We start from the raw sequence: 21,571 nt of genomic DNA, 5'->3' as shown, positions 1-21,571 counted from the left end.
TTTTTTTCAATTTTTAAGGGTAATGTCTTCGACTAGATACGATTTGTGATCTTTTGACGTATCATTGAAAGAAATCGGTTCGGTGAGAGCTGAGAAAAAGTGGTAACAGACACAAAAAAAAAAAAACACATCTTAGTAAAACCAATACCTTCTCAGCTTCGCATCGAAGCTAAAATTTAATTTTTTTTAATTATGATTAATATTAAATGATCAAGATGTTTTCTGACGCTTTACTTCAATAGAACTCATTATTTACTACATTAAAAAATTACTCATATTGATTTGTAAATAAGTGTTCCGTGTCTTCCATTTTGGTAACGGCGAGGATTTTGTAAATACCGCTTTAATAATTTCCATGAGCTTACTTATTCTGGAGCTTATAGTGAAAGCAAAGCTTGAAATCAGTATCATGGCGATGTCTGAATGATCAGTTTAACAAATATCCTCCCTTTTGCATTTAGGCGGCAATGACTTTATAAATTAGAGTTTAGTTAAGTAAACAGTAACCTTTGTTAGTGTTAATAATTTCTGTATTTTATACAGAAAATGTTTTTACATATTTATCCTTATAACTCTGACGGTAAATGATATTAAAATATGTAAATAAAATTTTTGTATTTCAGACCATTGGTTCATTTAGGAATGAATTTATTGACACACTTTGAAGTTCACAAAACTTTAGGGTGTGATGAACGTGTTCTTCACGGATGGTTAACAGTTGTAGAAGGTCATTATCACTCTAAAAATAGTTACCATAATTCGACTCACGCTGCAGACGTACTACAAGCAACAGCTATGTTTTTGGAGAAAGATAGAATTAAACGGCTTTTGGATCAACTAGACGAAGCGTGTTGTTTAATTGCAGCTATAACTCATGATATAGATCATCCTGGAAAATCAAGGTAAAACATAGAAAAAATAATAATTTATTACTCTGGCTTTAGATTACCAATCTCCAAAAAATTAAAAGAGAGAATAGTTTAGCGTAAAAATATAGAACCACCGTACCTAAGCACTAAGGTATAAGTTAAGACATAGAAACTGTTTATGTGTTTAAAATGTATAATTGATAGTATTTCCTATTTGATATGGCCAGTGGCGTACACAAAAATTAAATGTTGGTTTTTTTTTGAAATTTAAAGAAAATTAGATGTGACACTGCCCATATTGTTCGCTCACAAAAATTCCTGTTTACGATTACTTAATTGTGGAAATATTTATAGTATGATATGATCTTTTTTATTGTTATTACTTATTGTTTATCGTCCAAAATTGTCGCTTAGCTTATAAATTTTTTGGGGGGTTTCAATCCCCAAAACTCCCCTCCCCCCTTACACCAGTGCTTACAAATAATTTGTTAAATAGAGATATATTAAATTTGCATCTATAAATAATGTAAAATGAAATTCAATTTTTTTTTTAATTTTCCGGCATAAATACAATTTAGCTCCAAGATGATTTTTTTTCATCGATTTGTTTTTTACACTGATAACAAATATGCAAAAATAAAATATGGATCAACAATAATTAAAAAATTATAGTACTTTAATGTTTTCAAATTACTTTGTTATTGAAAAATTAGTCAATGCTTGAAAAATTGAAACAATGTCAGATTTTCTTTTTTTTTTTATTAAATGAAAGAACTCGATGATGTTATTTTGAAAAAATTATTTGTGAAGATAAGAAAAAATGTTTTAACACACCGTAAGGGGTAAAAATTTTTATCAAGAACGTTCATTACTGCCATCGTTTTTCGATTTAAAATCTAAACATTTTACCGTGCCTACCCAAAGACATTTCAAAAGTACCCTGAAATTTTGTTTCACGCACATATTTTTTAGTAGAATATGATTTTGGTTTAAGCATGCCAATTCTATTTACATTTTATTTGAGTTTATGCAGTTTTCACTAATATCATTGTTATTAAAGATAGTTTTTAATGATTATTAAGTTCGTCTATCTATTGTGCTGAATAAGAATTAGTCGGTTATTATGATGTATAATTGTAAATGCAACTAAGTATTTTGTTTTCATCTTATTTTTTTTTTTTTATAATTATTTTATTTACATTTATCGTGCCTGGCCTAGCGGTATATTCCTACCAGAATCATTGGTCCTTTTGTAAGCATTGCGAAGTATAATATTAATAATATTGTTATAATAATATATTATATTATTATTAACATTAACATAATAATGTTATTGGTTCGGGGAAAGAAACAGATTTAAATACTTCAATGCACTACTAACGGAATTTTGATAAAACTATTGCCATTTAATGTGGTGGTTTGGACTTTCCTTTGTGGGTTTGCTGGAGTGTGCCCCTATCTAATGAGAGTTTCAAAGGAGCTCGATTCAATCACCTGATCTGACCCCAAAATTTGTTCTGATAATATTTGATTGCAAAGTACACATTATTATGTAAAATACCGAAAAATGAACTTAAAGATAAAAACGGAGGGATTGGGGGTTGCCTTAATCTTTCCCAACATTCCAGATTCACAGTCAGGTTCTTTCAATTTGAGCATTTTCTTTTTAAAAATCGTTGACAAAAGCTACTTATAGAAGAATATTAATGAAGTGCTCATGACTTGAATTGTGTCTATTACTTTTCACAAGCTAGACAAATATTATTAGTTTATTTATATTGTTTATAACTTATAAATTAAATGTATAAAAACTTAGTAAAAAGTCGTTTAAATGAGCAAAGTAATAACGTGCGCATGGCTTGATAACAGCGTTATATGTAAACTTTAAAGAAATAAAACTTTTTAACTATCGTTAACCCATTTTTTATTTTTGTATATTCATAATCAGTGTAAAAAAACATATGAATTAAACATTTTTTTTTTAAATGGTCTGTGTGTAAAACTGCATTTGTGTCAATTTCCCACATTTATTCGAAATTTATTTTATTTTTATTATATAAAAACAAGAGAAGATTTTATATTATTTGGTATCTTATATTTATTACTTATTTACTTTATGAAAGCTTATACTGCATAATAATATGATTTAATAACACTATATACATAAACGTCAACAAAAATTAATAAAACATACTTTTAAATAAACGGCCACTAAATGAGCGCTCTCCGTATTAAGAAGCTTATTTATATTATGCAGCGTGCTAGTCTTAGATAGTGAGAACAAAATAATTATACTCTCGTCGTGTATATTCCAGTAGGCTATATAAAGGACAATTCCCATATTTAGCTAAATAATTCTATAGCATTAGTTTACTAAAAAAATTATTGATGGACAAGTTAATGAAAACAATTAACTCAAGCTAAGTTAATTTAAATAGAAATAAGTTAGAAGTTAAAGCGAAAAATACTATTAACCTAACTCAGATTAGAAAAGTTTATATAATGTTTAAATTAGTTTGAGGATCGCAAAAGCATATTTATTTTTCTTTTTAATTTCTTAATTTACGAGTAACACTAGTACAACTATAGGTTGTATAGTGAATATAAAACCAACAAGTTCAAAAATCATTCCCTGTCCTCTCCTGAAAAAATTCAAAGAATTATATTTATTATTATACAAATATATTATTTAATATAGGAGAAAAGTCAATTTACTCTAGCTTTATTCTAGCAGAAATGATAAATATTTGTTATAAACTTTAAATATAAAATGCAAATAAATACAACACACTATTTAAGCTATCTGAAAAAAATCCTGGAATAAGATAATATATGAGTGACCTTGGCAATAATTAATTTTATCACATAATAGTAATATTATTATGCGATAAAAATAATTTATCTATTACATCAATATTACGCATATTTATGCCAATCTATCTTATTATAATAATATATATTCAAGAAACGTAAATCACAAATTTAAGTATTTATTGGATTATTTTTATTTAAAAACACATATACAACCAAAAATTAAGTTAAAAATTTCTATGACATTATTAAATTCAGCTCGATGATTGTTATATAATTAATTGAAAATGTTATATTATTTCAACGAAAAATTAAACTAGATAAGCTTAAAAAAAAAACTAACTTTTTAACTTAACTCTATCTTTTTAGCTAGTCAATTTCTACCGTTGTTAAAAATTAACTGTTTTGCCTGAAACTTTTGGAGGACGTATAAAATAAGTGATTTATTGTTATTTTAATACTAACTGAAAAATTGTTTTTACAAATATTAACTAATCTATTTATATTATTTTCGGTTTTCAATTAAAGTCGTTCTAATCAATACTTTTTGTGAAATTTTTAGCGCTTTTCTGTGTAACTCTCAAAATGACCTTGCACTCCTATATAACGATATAAGTGTTTTAGAGTCTCATCATGCAGCTTTAACATTTAAACTTACAATCAAAGATGATCGGGTGAACATATTTAAAGGTAATTGCATATTTTAAAATTTTTTTGATTTTTTGTGAAGTAAAAAATTCCTTTAGGTTTAGAAAAAGACACCTACAAAGTTGTAAGACAAAACATTATTGACATGATATTAGCTACTGAAATGACAAAGCACTTTGAACACTTGGCTAAATTTGTTAGTGTTTGCAACAAACCGACACAACAAGATGATGTGCCAGCTGATGGATTAGTGAGTTTCACTGACATTTTTATTATCATTAAAATAAGATAACCACGAAAGAATGTGTTTTTGATGGCGGGGTGAGGGTGAATAAAGCATTTGTAATTAAAAAAAAAAACACTTTATTTGAATCTTAAATTTCGCAATTTCTATTAGAATTTAATGGTAACAATAATATTAATAGACACCCAGTGAAGTCGGTCCAGAAATAATTCAACCAACTAGTGCGGAAGAAGTGAATCTTGTAAAAAGAATGTTAATCAAATGTGCAGATGTCTCTAATCCAACCAGACCGCTTAAACTATGTGTAGAATGGGCAAAACGTATTGCTGAAGAATATTTCAATCAGGTACATCACATAACACATTAAGTATCATAGTAATAAACAATACAATTTATTTAAGCTAATTGGTTTATAGATATATAAATATAAGTATATAATGAAACAACATATGTTTAAAATATTTAGACCGACGAAGAAAAAATTAATCACTTGCCAGTCGTGATGCCAATGTTTGATAGAGCAACTTGCTCCATTCCAAAATCGCAAATAGGATTTATGGATTATATTATCAACGATATGTTTGAAACATGGGACGGTGAGAAATTGTGTTCTTCAAATTATTTATTGAAATTATATCATTCAAAGTTGTAAAAATAAAACATAGTTATTTATAAAAATTTTAAATTAATTTCAAAATTATTCCTATTATTATTATTTTAATGGAAATAATTATTAATAAAATCAGTTATAGTACATTTCATCTATTTTAATCTATGATGATTATATTTTAGCTTTTATTGACATGCCAGAAATGTTGTATTACATGAGGACTAATTATCAGTACTGGAAAGATTTAGAAGAAAAGGGAACAATAAGTACAAGTGACAATTGTAAAACGTCACTAACGTATTCAACACTACCAAAAATTCCAGAGTCTAACGGCAACAATTAAAATTTATTATATTATTCCTAAAAATGTAAGCATATATTATTAAATATGTACATTGTGAACTAAAATTATATAACTTAATGATAAATGATCTACACATTTTGTCAAAGTTACTATTTTATACTATGAAATGTAAGAATTAACATGTCATGTCCATATTTGTAAATGAAAACTGCATTTTGTGTATATACTATTGTATTGTTTATTCATGACCATATTAGGATAACTGTCCATGACCGACAAAATAGTTATAAGTATATGACAAATCTTTGTGTGAAATTTTATGAATTTAGACATATTGTTGTTCTTTGGTAAACGACACTATCTTTAATGTTATTATGTTTAATAATATATTATAATTGAGTGTTGGATCTCGTTTGTGATTTTTTCGAGTGCTTTTTAATAACTATCAGTTGTATTATAATCTTCATCGAATTATGAACTTTTAAATAGTCTTGTTATCATAGTTAAACATTAATTTATTATTTATGTTTTAATTCTTTGTTAAAGTCATCATAAAGTTATTAAATGATTTATCGTATATATATATATAGTAAATAGTAAATGATTTATTGTACTTGTTACCATTAGGTATAGTAAATTTAACTATTTATTATGCAAGTTTAGGCAAAGTAAGTGAATCCCAAATTTTAAAGGGATATGGGACAAACCTCTGTTTTGATTAAAATAGTTTGTATTTGAATAAGTTAATAAGAATATAAATATTATGCTCTTTTATAAAACGTACTGCAATGATTAAGGTACTTAAAGATAATTTGTAGTGTTTAAATTTCTGCTGATAAATAATGTCTATATTTCTTACAAAATTATATTTCTTGTTAGGCAACTTGTATATTTATATGTATTTTTTTTGCCATTGCGCCTTAAATATCATTGTACTGATTTACAAATTCGAGAACTATACAAATTAACATATACCATATTATTTTATTTTAATAGTTACCTTCTATAAAAACAATTTTATATTTATGCTTCAAGTTTATAAAAGTTTAAAATTTAATGAAATTAATTAATTAATGTAAAAAAATAAGATTATATAATACAATTTACCTAAAATTCTTATAAAATACATTTTATGAATTAAATGTTTTAAATTAATGGTAATTGAATATAATTACACCAAAGGAAAAATTGATAACATGTTAACATTAAAAAAGAGAAATAATATCTTGAATTTTTTAGAGATAATAATAATAAGTAAATTTCATATTTATGAAATTGCTGATTGGACAAACTCAATTAACATTTATTCTGATTTTTGTACTGGGAATAATATTTAAATTATTTTATTATTATAATAAATTATAATTATAATTTTAATTTTTATACGTGTTTATTTAATTTTTTTTTTAATTAAAAAATGTACTTAACACTACTATTAAGTCTTCAAATTTATGTATACTCTGTTATTATGTATATAAACTATACTAATAAAGTAACTGTTTTTAAGAAATTGTAATTTTCATTTAAATTGTTTCTAATACTATTTCATTTAATAAATATAACACATGTTTAAATTCGAATTAAAATAATATTACTTTAAAAGTATTTACAGTATGATACAACTAAAGTTTTATTACTTTTAAAATGAAAATAAAAAATTACAGAATATCCAAAAATGATTTTATTGTTAGAAAATTATAATTATTGTTTATTTGTTATGACATAAGTCTTAAAAAATAATCAAAAATTAATTATTAGTCTTTATAAATGACATATATAGAAACGGTCAAATCATATTTATGTATTTTAATAGCATTTTAGATTTTAAATTAAAATACGAACTCAGATTATAACTAAAAATATTATGTTATATATAATATAACAAATATTAATATAAACCGCTTATAAAAATAATTTTTGCTGACATATTTTCTCAAAAAATAATTTAGTTTATTAATAATTTTTTCTCGTACGTTGAATAATTTTATTAGACAAAAAAAAATTTGTTTTCATATATAATAAATAAAATGAATAATAATAAAAATAGTATTAACTTATTGAGTTAAAAAAATTATATTTAAAAGTATAATATCTAGTATGGTGCGAATAAACTTAATTAGTCTTACTCAATAGATTGGGTTCGTTATATAGTGCTTTTAATTTTAGCAAATCTGTATTACCGAATAATTGTAGGATGAAATTGGTAACCACAATCGCAAAATAGAAAAAGTAAAGTGATATGAAAAATAATAGCTTAACCGCTTTATTAATAAAAATAAATTGAAACGAAACATTGTTCACTATTAATATATGCTGAATCTTTGACTATTTGTGGAACTTGAAATTTGGCAATATGATACTTTGGGGATACGACCTTATCCCACCTTTGCATGTTGCTATCAGAGTTCTAAAAAAGCGCTTAATGATACTCACTTTAGAACCTACAAATATTAATTTATACTTTTCTATACGTTCATGTCCATTGTGTATTTATAGGAATATATTAATTATTTTTTATTAATAACCATATAATTAGTTGGTTTTTGACTTCGACATGACGGTTTGGATATTTCATAATGGTGACAAATGTAAAGTAAATATGTTGCTATAAACTCATTCTGTAGCATAAAATACACTTTTATGTTATTATTAGTCATCAGCATCAACAATGAATAAGAATGCTATGACATCACTTACATTAGTATTACCAACATTATATTGGTGATTAATAGTATTAAGTTTTGATTCTAATTCGAATTGGAAATCGTAAACAAACTCAATAAATTGAAGTGTTAATATTTTTCTTCTTGATTCTCATTAGTGAACTGTACAAATAATAATTTCCACCATAAAAAAAAATAGATAACAAACGCCTTAAACAAATGCTATTCTCATTTTACAAATGGTTAAATAATGAGTATTAATATTACATTTTTAAAGGGAATTAAAATAATAAAAATTAAAATAATATTTTGATTTATAAAAGGATACTGATTTTCTAAAGAAGCTAAGCCCTACCTCAATATTTGTCTATGTAAAGAGTGCAAGAAATATAACGTGTACACATACAATTTGATGTTATATATATTTAAGTATAAATTTTAGAATAGTATCTAAACACTCTTCAATCTTGTTTTCAGAATCTTCATGATTCCGAGAAAAATTTGTTATTAGGTCCTGGACAATATTGATTTCAAAATGCAGGGTTGTTAGTCTTGCGTTATACCCTCAAAATTGGAAGACTACTTCAACCAATTAAAGACAAAGTAGAGAGAACTGAATCCACTAGTTAAAGTTAGTTTTGTTCAAAGCTCATTAACCCGGATTTGGCATACCCGGGTTCCGTAATAACTTTTTTAATAATTTCATAATTTTTAACTATTAACAATTTTTTTTAAAAGAGTTAAAGCATCTTAGGATATTTTAAATTTTAGTTAAAACAAATTTGTTATGTATAAGTAATTTAGTTTTATTTATCACCTGTAAGTTGATAAAATAGTGCTTATTAGTATACATTAAGTATATGTACTTTTGTGTTTTTTGTATGAATACAAAATTCATAAATTCTATATAAATTTTAATATATTGATATACAGGGTGAATTTTCTTCTAATTTGTTTTATTATTCCATTGACTAATGTGATACCAATTGTATAACAAGTGCACTAAAATTAAATATTTTAATTTTTACATTAATTTCTGTATTGTAATCGTAGCATAACTTATATCATTCAAGTAAAGGTATAATTGCCATACACAATTTACTAAACAAAATATTCAGTGTAATAAACATTATATGCAGCATAGAATTTAATTTTAACACAAATTATCAAAACCAGAGACGGGAATTCTAAAGAATTTATTGAATCCTTTGATTAAAACAATTTTCCTACATTCTATAGTCTATAGAATTCTGATAAGGGTTCTTGTACCAATGAAATCTTCTAATCACTACTAATAATGACTCCTCTCAGGGAATCGCTGATATCAGGGACAAGCCTCTCAGAAAGCCCGAGTCATATTTTAATGACAAATTTAATTAAATTTCAAATAAATTATTTTTAGATAAATTTTATACTATTGATTTTTATAATAGAAGTAGTTAGGCATTAATGAGAAAAGAAGTCCCGAAAAGGGACATTAATATAATAGAAAATATGTATGATGACACTTGGACCAGGGTAAAAAGTGTAGGAGGAGTAACAAAAGGTTTTATGTGATAAAAGAATTCCAACGAGACTGAAAGAGGGCACTACCATTATTTTTACTCAAAATACCGCTATACGCTTATTTGCTAGATTTAGTCACATAATCTTCAATTCTATGCTGAAAGGTAAATTCTATAAGACTGTAGTGAGACCAGCTATGATGTATGATTCAGAGTGTTGAGTGGTTGACAATAAAGTAGAGGAGAGAATGAATGTAGCAGAGATGAGAATGCTTAGATAGATGAGTGGAGTGACTAGAGAAGGTAGGTAATGAACGAGCATATAAGAGGGAGTATTGGTATAGCGTAAATCGTGGATAAGATAAGAGAAAATAGACTTAGATAGTTTGGTCATGTTATAAGGAGGAAGGAATCGAAAGCTGTAAGAACAATTATAGAAATTAATTTTAAAGGAAGAAGAGATAAAGGAAGGAAAAAAAAAATTGGAGAGTTGTTATTGAATGCAATATGAGGACTTCTGATGTGTGCGTAGATGTGCTGATGTGAGAGATTTTGTCAAGTGGAAGTTTAGGATAAGATAGGATGATTCCAAGAAGTTGGGACATGGGCGAGGGGAAGAAGAAGAATATTTTTATAATAGAAGTAGTATTTTAAGCTATGCGTAATATAATTTACTTAAAAACAAAAATTAGAATTTCAGAGGTATGATATTACCTAAACTGTACATATTGCACGGTTAAAGGGAAACGTGCTCAACACCTTTAGCCACCTAGATACATCACGCGTCAGTTATAAAGTAATTTCATATTTGAATACTAACATTTTTTGTGTCTATTCAATGATAATAAAATTTTATTCAAACGGAACCATATAATCTTAGTGTTTGTAATGTTTCTTATGTTATTGAACAATTTTTTATCTCAATATTATTTACCCTGCAATTTATAACATAATGCCATTTGAAAGGATAGGTCTTAATACGGTTGCATTTTTACAGGCTGTCGTTAATGTTTATCACCATAAACATAATGCATTTTTTTATTATATAAAAATGATAATTAATAAATATAAATCTTACCAATAACTATAACTTCTTTAAAATGAGAAATGTATATATCACAAAAAAATCTCTTTATGAAAATTAAAATTTCAAAAAATAAACAAAATCCCGTAAATAGTATCCATGGCTGTGTCAATTGCGGTATATTCTGCAATTTTAATTTATATATATATATATATATACTGTATAACCATAAATAGTTTAATCTAAACTTAATTATTATTCTATATTATAATAAAGGGTAAAATTATTAATAAAAAGTTTATTAGACAAAAGTTTAAATACGGACTAACTATAATGCAATTAACGTAAAAAACTAATGGAAAAAATTCAACATGTCTTTCAAAATTGTTACACAATTGGTAAGAGTGTAATTATGTTATAATACTCTTTGAAAATCACATGTTGGTTTAGTGTGACAATAAACATTTTTTATTATGTTCCAATTATAATCAAAACTGTAATTCACTATGCTAATTAATTAATTATTGTCTTATTTGCTTTATGAAGATTACCAAAAAAAATGAATTAATCATTTTTAGTGGTTCGATTCACTCTTTTAATAAACTTTTCATTGATAATTTTTTTCATCGATGGAAAAATATTACAAATTTAAGTCTACTTAAATTAGTCATAACACATTTTATTAAAATAACTATCATTGAAGAGAAAAAAAATACTTTGTTGGTGTAATTTTTACACAGAAATCCAATCAATTAAATAAATATTTTATATTTAAGTATTCGTATAGATTTGTATTGAAAATTATTTCCGTTCTTAAATTTCTTAAATATATTTTTTATTTATTAGAAAGGGTTGTTGACACCTAAATCTCTATCTGAAAACATCACAATTATATACACATTATTTTTTAATCGTATAGCCCTTTTTAGGGATTAGTTGTGACCCCTATACAACATATACTAAGATAAGTCGTACACGATTGGAAATCAATAATTGACACCAAAATGATATTCAACATAAATTTAAAAAAACTTTACTCAGGCAGGATGTAAGCACAATGGACCTATAAGTCAGAGTGCATGGGCAGTTTTTGCACACCATTATAACAATTACAACTATAAATAAAATAAGAAATTAAAAATTCCCTACCGATAGGGAAAAATATTAATAAGTATCTAATTTATTGTTTCTATACATACATAATAAACAGCTGTCAAAACTAATATATTGAAAATGGCCGATGCTAGTTGAAACAGAAACAACAAATTGTCTTGACACACACACTTAACTAAATAAACAATACGATAGTCAAATGTATAAAAAAAAATAAACTATATCTAACATTTTTACTAACGTATGTATTCAAATCCTTTTCTCGTCCGAGGTAAATAAATGGTTTCAAACGTTTGTGCTTGGCAATTATTGCATGACTTCTGCGTATGCAAAAAATAGCATAGTTCATCTAACTAAAATTAATAATAATTTAAAAATTAAATCTTTAGGTTAGATAATATTCTTGAATTAAAAAAAAAAATAGTAATATTTGGAAACTACTTTTTATGAAATTATTTTTAAATCTACTAACCAAACAATGACAATTTTTCGAAGAAATTTAAATGAACACGTGTTTTTTTTAAATTATACTTATACCTTTTTTACCTAAGTAATATAATATTGTTATATTACAACGTAAAGTTTTACTTAAGTGTAAATAAATAAATACAATCTTTTTTCATTACAATATCTATAGAAATATATCAGGAATAAAAATTAATTGAAATGTTAAGTCTTGAGCCCTGGGGGATTTCATGAATGATTTAAAAATGAAATTGGGAAGTTGATTTTTGTTATATGTATATAAAATTTCTATATAAAAAAATACTATTACTTATAATTAGTTGAACTCAATTACTGAAAAAAATAAACCTAAAAATTTACCAGAAACTTAAGGGGTCATCATGTTAATTTTGTCTTTTAAACATTTTTACAGTCTAATGTTTTTTTCAACTATTTAGTAAATCAATTAAAAATTGTATAGTACATTCAAATTTTTTTGAAGTCCAAAATTTTGATTCCCACTTAATTGGGGAATACATATACCGTATAATTAACTTATCATGAATAACTTAATTAATTGAAAAATAAAAATAATGTCAATAATTTTTTTATTGATTTACTCAATTAATTAATTTTAAAGTATTTTAGCTTCGATGCGAAGCTGAGAAGGTATTGGTTTTACTATGATGTGTTTTTTTTTTTTGTGTCTGTTACCACTTTTTCTTAGCTTTCACAGAACCGATTTCTTTCAACGATACGTTAAAAGATCACAAATCGTATCTAGTCGAAGACATTACCCTTAAAAATTGAAAAAATTTCCCTCGTTCCCCGTAAATGAGGGATACCTCCAAAAAAATTACAAATTTTCGAAATTTATTCAATTTTTTTTACTAAAAACTGCCATAACTTTTTCAAAAATGAACATATCAATATAATTTTTTTTTATAGATGCTTTATGTCTTTACCTATCATTTGGTATAATTTTTTCATAAATTTAACCCTTTACCAGCCCACAGGGGGGGATTTAAAATGACAACTTTTTCACAAAAAATTTACTTTTTCAACTTAACTTTTGAAAGTGTTTCGGAATGTCTGACACTTTTATATATATATTAAGTTAAAGATAATGTAATGTGCATTATTATGGAACAAAAAATTTGACCTCTGGACTTGTCTTCATGGTGAAAATGGCTACCAAATGCTATTTTTGTGTGAAAATTCTCGATTTTATAATTTACATTTTTGACTTTATAATGCTATAACTTATTGAAAAGTGTATGGATCCAGGGCCGTCTTTCATTACTTAGAGGCCCTGGGCCTACTTAGATTGGAGGCCCATTTAAATTATTTATTTCATCTTTTCGACTATTATATATAATATTATTATTTAAATTTAAATTTTTATTAAAATGTTTATTATTAATTTATTTATTATTAAAAATTTTTTGTTTCATACCAATAGATGAGTCTGAANTTTTTTTGTTTCATACCAATAGTTGAGTCTGAAAATCTCAGTACAATTACAAAATATTCAACAGACTTAGCATCCTGGAAAGATATCAACGAAGATTTACGCAACTATTGCTTGCAAAAAGATCCATCTTTTTTTCATAATAAGAATGTTGAATATACAAAATCAGCTAGAATTTATGACGAAAGTGAGAAACAGAAAATAAGATTTTTTCATTCATCTCTTTTTTATCGCAATTTGCACAACGGAGAAACAGTAGAACGAGACTGGCTTTCTTATTCTCCATCGACCGGTAATATTTATTGTTTTATTTGCCACTTATTTTCAAATGAACGAAATCAATTCGCGTTTTTTGGATTTCGTGACTGGAAGCATCCAGAGCGTATTGTAGACCACGAAGAGAGTCGATCTCATAAGGCATTTTTGATAACGTACTCTAAAAGAAGAAAAAACTTAAATTTGATAAATACACAAATGACGCTTCAATTGAATAATGAAAAAAATTACTGGACACAAGTTCTTCGTAGAATCAATGATGTTATTAAGTTTCTTGCTTCTAGAGGTCTAGCTTTTCGAGGCAGTAATCAAATATTTAGGTCAACGCAAAATGGAAATTACTTAGGAATTTTAGAACTTTTAAGCAAATACGATAGTTTTTTAAAAGATCATATTAAGACTTACGGAAATAAAGAGCACGGAATAACATCATATTTATCTGTGAATATTTGCGAAGAATTTATTGAATTAATGGGGAAACAAATATTTTTTTATATTATCAAAGAATTAAAAAAATCGAAATATTACTCGATTTGTGTTGATTTTACGCCCGATGTTTCACACACAGATCAGTTAGTTTTTGTAGTTCGCTATACAACTGATAAAGGTCCCATCGAGCGCTTTTTATTATTTATCCCAATTGAGCAACACAAGTCTGAATATTTAAGTGAAGTTGTAATTAGTTTTTTACATGAACATAACGTCGATATTCAAGACTGCAGAGGACAGTCATATGATAATGCCTCGAATATGTCAGGACAATACTCAGGCTTGCAAGCGAGAATCAGAGAAATTAATAAATATGCTATTTACATTCCTTGCGGCGGGCATTCTTTAAATTTAGTCGGAACTAAAGCAGCTGAGTGTGTTCCGGAAGTCGTAGCTTATTTTTATTTAGTGCAAAAATTGTATACATTTTTTTCATTATCGACTAATAGATGGCAACAACTTTTGTCAGCTTTAGGACCGGAAAATAAAACCTTAAAAAGTCTTTCGACTACTCGATGGTCAGCTCGTTGCGATGCCATAACTGCCTTGCATAACGGTTATGATAAAATATGTACAGTTCTCGAAAAAATAACACAAAATCAAAACACAGCTCAAGATACGAAATACGAAGCGTAGTCATTGTTTAAAAAATTAAAAAATATTGAAAATATATTTTTAACAATTGTGTGGAACGATCTATTGAGTCGTATAAACGATGTTAATGTAACTTTTCAAAAAAAAAACATGAATTTACAAGTAGCTATTCACCTATTAACATCTTTAAATTCGTATTTGAATGATACTAGAGATAAGTTTAATAATTTTTTAGTAAAAGCTAAAAATTTTACGGTATGAAGTAGAGATTCGTGCAATCAGAGAATAAAAAAAATTAATACCAGACTAACTTATTTTGATGGACCTTCCAATGAACAACTTTTTAATTCCGATGATAAATTAAGAATCAAAATTTTTTTACCTATTATTGACTCTGTTTGTGCTGATTTGAAGAAAAGACAAGAAGTTTACGATAAATTAAATGAAAATTTCACATTTTTTACGACGCTCCAAAAAATCAATAACAAACAAATCGAGGACGCTTGTGAAAACTTGGCAAATATCTATGATAAAGATATCACAGCGGAAAATTTAATTTCTGAATGTTTACATTTTAAACATTATTTAAACGAAACTTATAACGATGATGAGGTATTACTAATTCCTGATTTGTTTGATAAAATTAAAAAAGATTGTATTAGTTCTACTTTTCCTAATATTGAAATTTGTTTACGCATATATTTAAGTTTGATGATAACTAATTGTACTGGCGAGCGTTTATTCTCTTATTTGAAATTTTTAAAAAGCGATGTAAGAAATTCGATGACCCAGTCCAGGCTAAACTATTTATCTATCATGTGCATGGAATCTAATTTATTAAATGAAATAGATTTTAATGATTTGATTAACGACTTTTCGACTAAAAAATGTCGTAAAAAACTGTTTAATCGGAGTATATAATCAATTTTAGAAGGAATATCTATATATGTGTGTATTATGTTTAATATAAAGTTTTATGTTTAAAATAAATTGATTTCATTTTGTTCAAGTATTCTTTTTAAAAAAAATATATTAAAAAAACTTAACGATTGTCTACAAAGAGGCCCCCCTTTTGCAGGAGGCCCTGGGCCCGGGCCCGGTGTGCCCTGCCTTAAAGGCGGCCCTGTATGGCACAACACAATTTTTTTATGAGAAATAATATTTTTTAATAATCCCTTTTTCATTCGACATACTTTATCTTAATCAAGATATTAATAAGGAACTAGCAGATCATGTAGCTTTTGGAATAATACACAAATTTTTTTAAAATTAAACACAATCTAAAGATTTGCATCGAAGCATTTATTTTTGATAGTGATTTTAATCACTGTCAGATATCATTATACTTGATCCAACTATATCACGGCACCACTGTGCCGCGACCCCCCTGTGCTGGGTTTTTTATGTTCATCTCATTTACTTTAAAAGGGTATCAACTTCATATTTTTAAATGCAACAAACATAATTTACTAATTTATTTATTATATAATAATCTAATTTAAAATTGTCGTTTACAATTTTTGAATCACTATTACACAAGATATTAACAATTTAAAGTATAAACTGGAGGTGAAGCTTTTTTTATAACTAGGCATTACCCGGTCGTACTCTTCTTCCTGCATGGAGAATAATACGTCAATAACTTCCAAAATGTTGGTCGAAAATTTGTTATCGACTAGTGTTATTTTTTATAGGTAAATCCTGTATAATAATTTTTTTTAACTTAAACTAAGGTATATCGACTTGCCCAACGCCTGAAGTAAGATGACAAAATTGACTTTTTTTCTAATTTATTAATAATTCCTAAACTAATTTATATATTTTACCAGTTTTAAAAGAGCTCTCTACCAATTGGTTTCAATATATCAAGTTTTTATAATGAAAATTCCTTTAAGAGATTCAATTAAATCTTAATATTGTCAACATTTCTCACCCTTCCCTTCCACTTTTAAATTTTGATAAATGAAATTAATAATATTCATCTTAAGTCGTAATTTATCTGACCTGTATTCATAGTAATATTTAATGTTAAAAATTCAAAGAAAGTTTTAAAAATACATCCTTAATATTATTTTAATTGTTATGCGATTTTACATTAACTTACTCACCAGCAATGTTGTTATGATAACAACAATGTACCAATCGATGCAATATTGTAAATTGAATAGGCTATATTTTATCTAACAGAATTAATAAAAATATTCTAGTTAAAAATAAATTTAATGAATATAAATTTTATAAGCTTGAGAAATGACACGAAATATTTTACTATTAATAATTTTATGTAATACAGCCATGATTCAAATTCATAAAGTAACCATCCAACTAAAAAATTAAGTTCTTCCAAAATACCAAAAGCACAAAGCATTTTTTAATGTTTATTAACAATCATTTATTCGAATTACTAAAAAATTTTTATTAAAACAAATTTTAAATACTCTTTCTCGTTATATTATTAGATATTATTGCCTTGGAAACCAATTTGCTCTAAAAAATAATCTATTCTAATTAGGTAATATAAAAATACACTGATGCCAATCTATTATTAAATAAGTTACTTTCGTTGGGTGGATATTCTAATTTGTGGATATTAAAATTTAATATTCATTAATTTAGTATTTAGTATATTTAAATAAAATTTCAAGTATATTAAATGTACTTGAAATTTTGTTTTTGTGGTTTACACTATAACTTAATAGTTATTTAAACTAGCTAACAAACTCTTTCTATAATAATATATTAATTTAACCAATTGAACCATTAACTCTTACTCGTATAATTGACGTGTTAATCAAATTTTAATGAAATCTATTTTTAAGAGTCAATTTTTTAAATTAGTTTTTTCATGATTGTGATTTATTTTTTTAGTAATATAATGAAAGCCATATTAAAATTACTTAACAAGTATAAAGTTGGTATAGAATCTTTCATCAAAGGAGAAGTACCAATGATATTAAAATCATTACAAAAATGAATACAACAATCAAAAAAGTATTTAAAATGTGAACTTTTGACAGTTTCATCAATTTAGTATTTTTAGTTCTGTTAAGTGATTTGTCACAGTGTCATGATCCATTGGAAAAAACATGTTTGCACATACATTTGTCACATACAAAATTAATAACTACACAATTTGAAAGTATTTCAATAATTATAAAAACTTAATGTTTTTATATGTTTATACAGTAGAACTCCAATTATCCGAACTCCGATCATCCGAATCGCCGATTATCCGAATCACTTTCAGAAAAAATCAGAAAAAAATTTGTCCAAAGTCCGCGGCGTCAGTGTAGGCACAACACGTGGTAAGAGTTCCCACTCCAGTTCCGGCGCATTGCAGTCACCTGTCATTGTTTATTTTGATTAGTCAGTGAATGGGTCCCGGTCCCCATTAATTCGGATAATTGGAGTTCTACTGTAATTCAATTGCTCATGATATAATTTCGCATATAGAAAACTTTTATGATTAAAATAGTATATTTTTCCGGGCAGTGCTTAGTCATGGAATAAATTGTAATATTGTTAATATATAGATTGTTAATTGTTCCATAAAAACTACTCTAGCGCTACTGTCATACCTCTTTTAAATTACTATCATGGATATTGGAGTTGTACATGGAAGTAGACAGGCTCTGGTCTGGAAGAACCTAGAATCTTTGGGTATCAATTGAGAAAACTTAAACTATAATTGCTAATATAATATTATGATATCTATGATATTAATAATATCATAAGACTATGTAATTTTATTCTTAAATAATTGTGTTTTTATTTATTAACTCTGATGTTTACGCCATCTATGTGTATTGTTCCAACAAGTTAATTTGTGACTAAATAGCGAAATAATAACAGTTACTATCAAAAGCAAACTGTAAGATTCATGACCTTTTGCCTGTTACTGATTATCATTATTTTATAACTAAATTATTATTATTATTTTTTTGTAATATTATAATATTAATATTAATAGAAGGAGGCTCCTCGTTGAATGCATACTTTAGTCTGACAACAGAACATTAAGTACATTTTTGGCGCCCCCTGGAAACAACGGTATCGCCTCTAAGCATACCGTTGGCTAATCCTTCTCAATCCAGGCCCACTATACTTTTTAATTAATAGATATGAATCATACAAAAAGGCCCTTTTCAGGGCTAACTCTGACGATTGCCTCTTGTAATATCGAAGGCATAAATTCAAACAAAGAACAACTCCTTTCAGAGTAATGTAAAGGGATTAAGTATGATGTTCTGTGCATTCAGGAAACTCATAGAAGCGAGGAGATGAATACGCCTAAGATCGAGGTCATGAAACTCGTTGCTTTAAGACCAGATAGGCAATATGGAAGCGCAATGTTTGTGAAAAACTCACTAGAAGTAAACTCAGCTCAAATTACAGAAGAGAAAAATATTGAGCTCCTTACTATAGAACTTGGTAACTGTACAGTAATTTCCGTATACAAGCCTCCAAATGTTATTTTCGAATTCAAGAAACCACTCAATTTTAAAGCTCAACCAACTAATTTCATTATAGGAGATTTTAATATTCACCCTACTAGTTGGGGCTACAATGTAACCGATGACAATGGCCACAAAGTGGAATTATGAGCAGAGTTAAATGGGATGACATTAATCCATGACCCAAAGTTTCCACCATCTTTTAATAGTGGTAGGTGGAAAAAAGGCTATAACCCAGACATCATCTTTGCAAGTGACATTGTAGCATCATAATGCGTTAAGGAAGTCTGGAGACTAATCCTACACACTCAATATCGACCCATTGTTTGTAAAATCATAGCAGTTACAAAAACCAACGCAATCCCTTACATGAGAAGATACAACTTTAAAAAATCTGACTGCAATAATTTCATAATAGTCCTGGACAGCCTGATAATTGATATAGCACCAACGAATGAGAACTACGATAACTTCACAGATCAAGTCAAACTCGCATCAAGACAAAATATCCCAAGAGGATGTCGCACACATTACATCCCAGTCCTAATACGCCAACTAGCAGACTCCCTACATAAATACACAAAATTGTATGAGGTCAACCCGTTTGAAGAGAATACAATAGAAGCAGGTGAAGTACGAATGAAATCATTGGTACAAGAGAAGAGAACGAAGTGGTGCGATCTATTAACCAGTGTAGACATGAAGCGAAGCAGTAAAAAAGCCTGGAGTCTCATCAAACGTCTAGATTGTGACCCTAAAAATAAGCCAACTATTCCGATCGTGACTCCAAATCAAATCGTCCAACCCAACCTCCTAATAAATGGCAAGTGTAATAAAAATAAGCACAATAAAAAATCATCTAAGCCAAGGGTAAAGCGAATAATAAACGAGGAAATCACTGAGTTAGGAGATCCTTTTCTGTACGAAGAACTTGAAATCGCTATGAAATCGTTAAAAAATGTAAAATTGGCTGGACTGGATAACATGTATACAGAACAAATTCTACATTGTGGCACTACAGCTAAGCAGTGGCTATTGAAACTTTTCAATAACATTAGATCTACACTAGGACTTCCGAAAATATGGAGGGAATCCAAAGTAGTAGCATTACTTAAACCGGGAAAAGATCCCAACTCTCCATCAAGCTATCGACCTGTTTCCCTCCTATGTCACACATATAAACTTTATGAAAGAATACTCCTAAACAGATTATGTCCAGTAGTAGATGACAAATTAATTAAGGGTAAGTAGGATTCAGACCGAAAATTGCTGTTCAAGGAAATCAATTTGAAATAATAGAAGAAAAACTCACCAAAATACTGGAAACAATGAGTAATTACTACAATGATAACTATATTAAGTCAAACCCCTGCAAGACTCTTGTGTTCGCTTTTCACCTCAAGAACAAAGAAGCAAATCGGAACCTTCAAGTTACCTGGGAAGGAAAATTACTTACACACTGCAAAACACCAACATATTAAGGAGTAACCCTTGATAGGACACTAACATTTAAATCTCATTGTAAGAAAAATGCCAAAAATATAAACACCCGAAACGGCTTGATCCGCAAGTTTACTGGATCAACTTTGGGTGCTCAATCGCACTTACTATGAGTGTCAGCCTTTGCATTATGCTTCTCCGTGGGGGAGTATGCATGTCCTGTTTGGGGACGGTCAACTCATACGGGAAAAGTGGACGTGGCATTAAACAACAGTAACCGCATTATAACAGGATGTCTTAAAAATACACCGATGGAGAAAGTATAGTTATTAGTAAGTGTTGCACCTCACAACATACGTAGACATGTAGTAATGAACCTAGAAAAATGTAAACAAACAAATGATAAGAGATACCCAATGTTTGGATCAAACATGCCCATTTTTCGACTTAAGTCAAGGAAAAGCTTCCTAAAGGTTTCACAGATCCTAACAGAAGACCCATCATCGAGAAGAATAACCCTGTGGAGAGGTCAAATCGCAGATACTAGTTGGGGAATGGAGCCAGCCGAACAGCTACCACCAGGTTATCAGTTACAATAGCAAACACGGAGAA

General features: G+C 27.4%; 1 protein-coding gene across 3 annotated transcripts in view; it reads left to right on the top strand.

Annotated features, from left to right (window-relative positions):
* The window catches only part of LOC126897822 (high affinity cAMP-specific and IBMX-insensitive 3',5'-cyclic phosphodiesterase 8-like), a 105,033-nt gene extending 98,537 nt beyond the window's left edge, over positions 1-6,496 (top strand). For all 3 annotated transcript variants that reach the window (XM_050671729.1, XM_050671721.1, XM_050671713.1), the window contains exons 15-20: positions 624-902; positions 4,243-4,370; positions 4,427-4,578; positions 4,754-4,918; positions 5,039-5,168; positions 5,365-6,496. In XM_050671729.1, coding sequence (XP_050527686.1) covers positions 624-902; positions 4,243-4,370; positions 4,427-4,578; positions 4,754-4,918; positions 5,039-5,168; positions 5,365-5,525 — 1,015 coding nt within the window. In that variant the 3' untranslated portion in view covers positions 5,526-6,496. The remainder of the gene's footprint in view (positions 1-623; positions 903-4,242; positions 4,371-4,426; positions 4,579-4,753; positions 4,919-5,038; positions 5,169-5,364) is intronic.
* Positions 6,497-21,571: the final 15,075 nt, after the last annotated feature.

The sequence above is a fragment of the Daktulosphaira vitifoliae genome, unplaced genomic scaffold, assembly GCF_025091365.1.
Source record: "Daktulosphaira vitifoliae isolate Bord-2020 unplaced genomic scaffold, ASM2509136v1 Scaffold_1, whole genome shotgun sequence".
Taxonomy (NCBI): Eukaryota; Metazoa; Arthropoda; class Insecta; order Hemiptera; family Phylloxeridae; genus Daktulosphaira; species Daktulosphaira vitifoliae.
Note: the sequence above shows the minus strand (reverse complement) of the source record. Positions and strands in the feature narration are given on the sequence as shown.